The sequence below is a fragment of the Eriocheir sinensis genome, chromosome 29 (genome assembly GCF_024679095.1).
Source record: "Eriocheir sinensis breed Jianghai 21 chromosome 29, ASM2467909v1, whole genome shotgun sequence".
Taxonomy (NCBI): domain Eukaryota; kingdom Metazoa; phylum Arthropoda; class Malacostraca; order Decapoda; family Varunidae; genus Eriocheir; species Eriocheir sinensis.
The window spans coordinates 18,152,577-18,161,754 of NC_066537.1; the positions used below are offsets into that span (position 1 = coordinate 18,152,577).

At 43.3% G+C, this 9,178-nt stretch overlaps 1 protein-coding gene across 1 annotated transcript in view; it reads right to left on the reverse strand.

Moving 5' to 3' along the window:
• Window positions 1–6,585, reverse strand: part of LOC127005252 (uncharacterized) — an 11,669-nt gene extending 5,084 nt beyond the window's left edge. Inside the window, exons 1-6 of the mRNA XM_050874026.1 lie at window positions 6,427–6,585; window positions 2,978–3,116; window positions 2,216–2,259; window positions 1,451–1,779; window positions 725–859; window positions 276–362 (exon numbers count right to left, since the gene is read on the reverse strand). Coding sequence (XP_050729983.1) covers window positions 276–362; window positions 725–859; window positions 1,451–1,779; window positions 2,216–2,259; window positions 2,978–3,116; window positions 6,427–6,493 — 801 coding nt within the window. The 5' untranslated portion in view covers window positions 6,494–6,585. The remainder of the gene's footprint in view (window positions 1–275; window positions 363–724; window positions 860–1,450; window positions 1,780–2,215; window positions 2,260–2,977; window positions 3,117–6,426) is intronic.
• Between the last annotated feature and the right edge of the window lie 2,593 nt (window positions 6,586–9,178).

A 9,178-nucleotide genomic window follows, 5' to 3' on the forward strand; every position in this document is an offset into this window, starting at 1 on the left:
AATTCCTCCTCATATTCTTCTACTTGTTATCCAAATCTATTTTTTTATATTAATTCATGGGGGTATTCTCTAATTAATCATTCTACTTCACTAATCTTTCATTCATTCTTCCTCCATTCTGTTAATTCTTCATTTCATATCCTTCTCCTTGTTCTCCAAATCTATTTCACTTATTCTTTATTCATTTTCTCTTCATTCTGTTTATTTTTTCTCAGTTATGCAATTCTCCTTCACTTCCTTCCCATTCCTCCCTCTCCTACCCACTTTCATCTTACCTCAGTCACCCCTTCCTCTCCTTCGGCCACGGGGTCCTCGGTCGTGTCCTCCTCCGTCTTTGTCTCCTCAGGCAGAATATTGATCACCTGAAGAAGAGAATGAAGGTGAAAAAGAGGGGGAGGAGAAAGGCAGTGAAGAAGATGGAGAGCAGATGGAAGAGGATGAGGAAGATGATGAGGAAGAGAAGGAGGAGGAGGAGGAAGGGGAGGTGGTGTTGGACGGTGAAGTTTTGAGGTGAGATGTGATTGGGTGACTGACCACAACACCATCATCACCAAAATCAACACCATCATCACCACCACAACACCTACAACACCATACTCACGACAATACAATCACCACCAACTCCAAACCCTCCCCACCATCACCACCACACAACCCCTGCCCTACTCTGCCCCCCCCCCCCACCCCCATCACCACCACCACCACCATCATCACCACCACGCACCTCGGTATGGAAGAAGGTGGTCACATCATCTCCGGACTCCTTGTGGGTGGTGGTGTTGACCTCCACGCGCGAGCCGTTGATGACATGGACGACATGGGTGGAGTTGTCGTAATTGTCGGGCAGGTCATCCGCGTCCTGGGAGGTGGAGGAGAGTGTGGAGGAGTGAGTGGGTGAGGAAGTGGATGACAAAGAAAGTAACTGAACGGCAAAAATATATAATGTCAGAAAAATAACATTAAGCGCAAAGTATAGATTAGTTGAATAGAAGGAAAGTGGATGAGAGAATAGAAGGAGAGTGGGTGATTTAGTGGGTAAGTGGATGACAAAAAGTAAGTAAGTAGTTCAGTGGCAAAAATAACAAAAAGAAAAAGAAAAAGAAGTCTACAAGTATAACAAAAGTACAGGTACAAGACTGGTATGGATGAGTTAGAGGATGACTCTTTTTTTTCCTTTTCTTCACATCAATAACCACAAAAAAGCAATGAATGAATAAGTGGACGAGTAAGTGGATGAATAAGTGGATGAGCAAGTGGATGAGTAAGTGGATGAGTAAGTGGATGAATAAGTGGATGAGTAAGTGGATGAGCAAGTGGATGAGTAAGTGGATAAGTGGATGAGAAAGTGAAGGAGTAAGTGGATGGCTAAAAATATGGAACAACAACAACAACAACAAGTGGATGGCTAAGAATAAGGAATAACAACAACAGGAACAACAACAACACTCACCGGGACTTCAGGGAGGAGGGGGATCACCTGCCACTCGTTGCCGGGTGTTGGGGAGTCCACGGAGATGCCCTCGATATCCCCAGAATCCCCACTATCCCCACTATCCCCACCATCATCCTCATCAGACTTAGATTCGTCATCATCCTCATCCTTCACGGGCTTCTTCTCATCCTTCTTCTCCTCGCTCCCCACGTCCTTCGGCCCATTGGGGAAGGGGAACATGGGGAAGTACAAGGGCATGTCCGGCGCGGGTGTCCTCAGTGGGTGCCCTTGTTCCTCCAGTTGGCGTCGCAGCGTCTGGAGGTCGTCTTGGTATCTCCTCTGGGCCTCTGTTTGGGTTAGGTTGGGGTGAGGTTGTGTGTGGGGGGTGAGAAGGGGGAAGGGAGGGAAGGGGTGTGTGGAGGGGTGGGATTGGTATGTACGCTGTATGTGGATGTGTTGGTGTGTATATGAGTGTGTTGGTGTATATGTGTGTGTGTGTGTGTGTGTGTGTGTGTGTGTGTGTGTGTGTGTGTGTGTGTGTGTGTGTCAAAACCACCCTCTTCCATTTCTTTCCTTCTTTTCCCCTTCATTTCCTTTTCTCTTCCATATCCCTTACCCACCTCCTTTATGCCTTCTTCTCTTCCTTTCATCCTCCTTCCTTCTAATTCTCTATAATAGCTCTTTTTATCCTTTTCCATTTTCTTATCATCTCTCCTCCCTTGCTTTCCTTTCCCTTCCCTTCCCTTCTAACCCGATCTCTTCCCTAAAATTGTATGTACTTACCCAAGACTCGACGGTTGAAGGCCCCGATCAAACCATCTTGTATGCTGTAGGGGGGAAAGAGAGAGAATGTTACTAAATGTGTGTGTGTGTGTGGGGTCTCTCTCTCTCTCTCTCTCTCTCTCTCTCTCTCTCTCTCTCTCTCTCTCTCTCTCTCTCTCTCTCTCTCTCTCTCTCTCTCTCTCTCTCTCTCTCTCTCTCTCTCTCTCTCTCTCTCTCTCTCTCTCTCTCTCTCACTCATTCACTCAGAAAAGCAAAAGGAAAACAAACCACTTAGAAAATGCGATCAACGTAGTGAAACAAAACCTTCAACCATAACAGAAAACAAAAACGCATCAACGAATCCATTACATATAAGTTCTCATTCATTCATTCAGTCAGTCAGTCAGTCAGTCAGTCAGTTAGTCAACAGTCAGTTAGTCAACAGTCAGTCAGTCAGTCCGTCAGTCAGTCAGTCAATCATTCATTCATTCATTCAGTCAGTCAGTCAATCAGTCATTTATTCAGTCAGTAATCATGTCCACCAGTCGCTCATTCAGTCAGTCAGTCAGTCAGTTGGTTCATCACTCATCAGCCAGTCACTCAGTCACTCAGTCACTCACTCACTCACTCACTCACTCTCTCGATCAGTCCTTCAATCAATCATTCATTCACTAAGTCAGTCAGTTAGTCAGTCAGTCAGTCAATCAGTCCCTCAGTCAGTCAAATCACCCAGTCAGTCAGTCCATCAGTTCCTCAGCCAGTCCCCCCTTCCCCTGCTCTCACCTGGACTTTGAGTAGTCGCCGCGGGTGCCCAGAAAGTCATCGGTGCTGGGGTAGAAGTCGGGCGCGGGGTAGTAGGAGAGAGGGTACCCGGGGAGCCAGGGCTGCCCGCGCATGCCGGGGGAAACATCGAAAACTGAATCTGCAGAAGGGGAGAAAGCAGGTGAGGTAAGGTAAGGTAAGGTAAGGTATGGTATGGTATGGTATGGTAAGGTAAGGTAAGATAAGATAAGATAAGATAAGGAAAGGAAAGGAAAGGAAAGGTAAGGAAAGGAAAGGAAAGGAAAGGAAAGGAAAGGAAAGGTAAGGTAAGGTAAGATAAGGTAAGGTACAGGTGTTGTATTAATCTATTTCTTTATTTTTTTGTTTATTTTTTTATTTGTTTATTTATTTACTTATTTTTGATGGTGTAATATTTTTTTTCCTTTTCAAATTTTCTTTATTTCTAGTATGATTATTTCTTTTACTTTTTACTTTTTTCTTTATTTTTCTTAGCTTACTTTTTTTTTACAGTTCTCATTAACTTTCTTTACCTTACATTTGCTTATTTTTTTCTTTTTTTACTGAACTACCAACGTGAGCGAGATGATAGTTTAGCATACTCTCTCTCTCTCTCTCTCTCTCTCTCTCTCTCTCTCTCTCTCTCTCTCTCTCTCTCTCTCTCTCTCTCTCTCTCTCGTGACGTGTAAAGAGAGGAACAAGAACACGAAAACAAAAAGAAAAAGAAAACCAACCGCTTCACATGCACTCCACGAAACCAAACCTCAACAGAAACAAACAAAAACGCATCGAAAACACCCCCATTAACAAACACTTCTGTAAGACTCGAACGTGTACAGAGGAACAAGAAGACGAAGAGTAAAGTAAAAAGAGGATATACAAACTACTTATCACACATACGAAACCAGACAACAAAAAACAAAAGCACATCAGAATCATCCCATTAACATGCACTTCTCTGAGACTCGAACTGTAAAGAGAAACAAGAACACGAAGACCAAAGAAAGAAAAAGAAATACAAACCACTTATCACGCACTCCACGAAACCAAACCTTAACAAAAACTATCAAAAACGCATCGAAAACACCCTCATTACCCCATTAATAATCACTTCACGGAGACTCGAACGAGTGACTTGATTCTTTCTTCACCTCATAAATACGACATGTACACTCGCCATGATCCCTCGAAGCGACGATGCATGAATACAGATGAGTGCGAGGATGTGAGGTGAGTGAGTGAGGACGCTTGCGCAAAAGAGACAGGTATGGTAAGGGGGGGGTGAGAGAGGGAAGAAGGGAGGAAGGAGGGAAGGAGGGAGAGAGGGAGGGAGAGTGTGTGTGGTGAGATGAAGGGTAGAGAGAGAAGGAAGGAAGGAAGGAAGGAACATAAGAACATAAGAACGTAAGGAGTCTGCAAGAGACCGGTTGGCCTATACAAGGCAGCTCCTGTACACTCAACCCCACCTTACCTCACCATCCATGGCTTTATCTAACCTTTTCTTGAATGTATCTATGGTATTGGCACCCACAACATGGCCCCCAAGCCTGTTCCATTCGTCCACCACTATTGCTGAACCAATTCTTGTCGATGTCTTTGTTGAATCTGAATTTGTCTAACTTAAAACCATTGCTACGCGTCCTATCTGGCTCTTTTACTATCAAAATCTTATTGACATCCCCTTTATTGAACCCCTTCATTCATTTATAGACTTCGATCAAGTCTCCTCCCAACCTTCGCCTTTCTAGCTAGTGTAGATTTAATTGCTTCAGCCTGTCTTCATAAGGCAAGTTTCTCACCCCCTGAATCATCTTTGTCATCCTCCTCTGTACAGATTCTAACATCTTGATATCCATTCTATAGTAGGGGCACCAGAACTGAACTGCATAATCGAGAGGAAGGAAAGAAAGAAGGAAGGAAGGAAGGAGGGAAGGAGGGGAAAGAGAAACAATGTAGTTAAGGTAAGATAGATAGATAGATAGACAGATAGATAGATAGATAGATAGAGAGAGAGAGAGAGAGAGAGCATCTAAAACTTGAAAGATTATAAACATTTCTCTCTCTCCTCTCTCTCTCTCTCTCTCTCTCTCTCTCTCTCTCTCTCTCTCTCTCTCTCTCTCTAAGTGTCTATAAACGTACCATCTCCCACTTGACATCCTCTACACACACACACACACACACACACACACACACGTATAACATAAACATCCTTTCTTGTATTTTTTTTTCATTCCTCGCTTATTTATCTTATCTCTTATATTCAGTTTTATGAGAGAGAGAGAGAGAGAGAGAGAGAGAGAGAGAGAGAGAGAGAGAGAGAGAGAGAGAGAGAGAGAGAGAGAGAGAGAGCGCCCTTACATCCGGTCATGTGTATCAAGCAAAGTCGCACCTGTTTTGTTATCTGTTATTCTTTTAGTCCACGTTTTATCTTTACTAATATCTTTACTCACATCAATCACTTCTAAAGGCCAAATAATACATTAAACGAGTCCCCATGAGTGATTATTTACGTTCACGGTGCAGAAGAAGGCTCAAACTACCACCAGGGGCATGAAACTATCCTTGGAAATGCCCACAAACTCCTATGAAAGCCTTGTCAAACGAGCACTTGGGCGACTGTAAGTTTAACCCAGTAGCTGTGGGGATCATGTTTCTTAAAGACCCCTCTGAGCGAATTAATGAGAAAAAAATCATCACTCACACCAATCATTATATTATATGTATTAATGCATTTATGATCAGTTTATGTATCCTCTATTTTGGGGCGTTTATGTCAAGGCAAGAATTTGGCCCGTCGCTGGTATACTGTAAAGCCACATATTTGGCCCGTCGCTGCTACCGGGTTAAGGAAGTAAGTTTTATGAGACGCTTCTACCCTTCACATCAATTTCCAAAGGGCGAAAAAGAGATCAGTCGGGTTCTAATGAGTGTTTTCTTAGGTTCATGGTACAGAGGAAGAGACACACTACCACCAGGGTCATAAACTTATCCCTGGAAATGCCCAGAACCCCAATGAAAGCCTTGTCAAATGTGTGTGTGCTTGGGCGACAAAATTTTTGGCCCCTTAAGGCACAAAAGCAGACGCCAATACGAGGGCTGTGGGGGTGAAGAGGTAAACAAAGGATATTATTATGGTGGATTTAAGAGCATCATAAGTGTGTGACGCATCCACCACCACCACCACCACCATCACCACCACCACCACTTCTAGAACCACCTCCACCTCCACCACCATTACTTCCATTATTTCACCAGCATCACCACCACCACCTCCAGTATCACCATATTACCGTCATCACACACACACATGGGAATTACCACCAAAACTAACTAGAATGTTCTCTCTCTCTCTCTCTCTCTCTCTCTCTCTCTCTCTCTCTCTCTCTCTCTCTCTCTCTCTTTTGTCTATTTTCTTTCGTTTTTCTTTCTTTTCTCTCTCTCTCCATACTTACGAGGGGCGGCGTCCGTATGAGCCCCAAACACCACCACCACCACCACGAGGAGGGAGGACAGGGACATCACCTTACGAGAGGCCAACTGGATCGACTGGCCTCAACACCTCGGCCGCATCCTATATATACCCTCACCCCGGTCGCCCTCCCGCTACTTTCCCGCCCTAAAAAACCGCAACCCGCCAAAACATTAGTATTCTTCGGGAGCGCCTAAGAGAATAACATACATAGAGACGCCCCAGCCAATCAGAAAGCAGGATTTTGACTTAGGTGGCATGTGATTGGCTGAGAGATGGATAGATGGAGTAATGAGTAGTATAGAAAATGAGAACCCTTGCTGGAAAAGACTGGAATTTGCTGACCTCCTACGCGGAATTGAAGGACACTGGGAAAGGCCGTGATATTGATGATGATGATGATGGCGACGATGACGATTTACTTTGATTGTTTGTAAAAAGGATGTAATTTTCGTTTTTTAGGTTAATATGAATGAGATTTTTGTGATAGATTAAAATTGTTAAGTAATTGATAGGATAAGGGTTTGTTCTATCTATCTATCTATCTATATATTTATCTATCTATCTTTATCATTTTCCTGTCTATTTCTTTCGTTTTCTTTCTTTTCTTTTCTATTTTTTCTCTTTTCTTTCTCACAATTTCTTCATTTTATCATCCTCTCTCTCTCTCTCTCTCTCTCTCTCTCTCTCTCTCTCTCTCTCTCTCTCTCTCTCTCTCGTCCATTTCTTTTATGTTTCTCTTTACATCTCTTCTTTTCCTTCCTTCTCTCTATTCTTCTTCACAATTTATATATTATATCATCCTCTCTCTCTCTCTCTCTCTCTCTCTCTCTCTCTCTCTCTCTCTCGTCCATTTCTTTTATTTTTCTCTTTACATCTCTTCTTTCCTTCCTTCTCTCTATTCTTCTTCACAATTTATATATTATATCATCCTCTCTCTCTCTCTCTCGTCCATTTCTCTCTTCTTTCTTCCTCTCTCTCTCTCTCTCTCTCTCTCTCTCTCTCTCTCTCTCTCTCTCTCTCTCTCTCTCTCTCAAGTGATGACTAAGACCACCATCACCACATCCTCATCAATTAATTTTATCTTCTTCTTGGTACGTTATTTTGAGTCATTTCGCTTTTTTATCTTTTTTTAGCAAGCTCTGCCTCTCTGTCTCCTTTTATCTTTTTTTTTTTTTGAGGGAGTTTAGAGATAGATTGGGTTGCATTATTTTCCTTCAATATTTTTCTTAAGAGGTTTCGGAACGTATGTGAGAGTTTTAAAGAAGGGTTGGAATGTCTATTTACCCTTCCAGTGCTGTTAGTAGACTTCGTTATGCATTTGAGAAGCTAGACAAGGGTTGGATTCTCTTCTTTTCCTTCCAGTGTTGTTCCGAAGAGGCTTGGTTATGTATTTGATAGGTTAAGGAAGGGTTGGAATGTCTGTTTACCCTTCCAGTGATGTTAGTAGACTTCGTTATGCATTTGAGAAGTTAGACAAGGGTTGGATTCTCTCCTTTTCCTTCCAGTATTGTTCCGAAGAGGCTTGGTTATGTATTTGATAGGTTAAAGAAGGGTTCGTAGTCTGTTTTCCTTCCAATGATGTTAGTAAAGACTTCGTTATGCATTTGAGAAGCTAGACAAGGGTTGGATTCTCTTCTTTCCCTTCCAGTGTTGTTCCGAAGAGGCTTGATTATATATTTGAGAGGTGGCAAAAGAGTTGGACTGCCTTCTTTTCCTTCCAATGATGATATTAAAGACTTGATTATGTATTGTAGAGGTGCTGCATATAGCGCCGGTAAGCTCTCTTCCGGGTTCTCCTGGACAGCCCCAGCCCGTTAGTGGAGCAGGCGAATTTTATTTATAGTGACTGCCGTGATATACGACTTCTGCTTGGCCCATGCTGCCCCCCGGTGCTCCTCTTGACCGAAGTCGCTGAGGTTAGGGTCGATTGAAGGTCTGGGCAGCGTGTGAGTAATCTTCAGACACTCGGCAACGGTTAAAAATTGTCAGTGTACATCGGTGGGACTCGAACTAAGGTCCCCGGACTCACCACACGCCCGCACGATGGCCACTCGGGTTGTATTATTTCCCTTCAATGTTAAGAGATTTGGGTTTGTATAAGGCTATGTGGGTAACTTCATCACTCCACTTCCACAAGACTTTAGAGAATTTTACAAGAGGTCAGTCTACCTAAACGTGTATGACAGCTCTGGAGAACCGGTTATTGATGTTACCACCTTCCCTTCACGTCTGTATATCCATTTTACATTTATATGAAAACACTCTCTCTCTCTCTCTCTCTCTCTCTCTCTCTCTCTCTCTCTCTCTCTCTCTGACAGGAAGAAGAAACTGCGAGGGAGAAAAGAAAGAAAGAGAAAAGATAAGACGGAATGGGAATACGAAAAAAAGACAAGAGAGAGAGAGAGAGAGAGAGAGAGAGAGAGAGAGAGAGAGAAACTAACTTATTGGCATGTCCTGTCATGCACACACACACACACACACACACACACACACACACACACACACACACACTTACCAAAACCACACACACACACACACACACACGTCCGGTTCGCCCCATGAGTCATTCTTGTGAGTACGTGAAGGAAATGGATTGAAATATTTTAAGTGAATAAGTAGCGTGACATTTTAATATTCCAAGATCCCACGGCAAGGCACACCTCTCTCTCTCTCTCTCTCTCTCTCTCTCTCTCTCTCTCTCTCTCTCTCTCTCTCTCTCTCTTTCTGATATG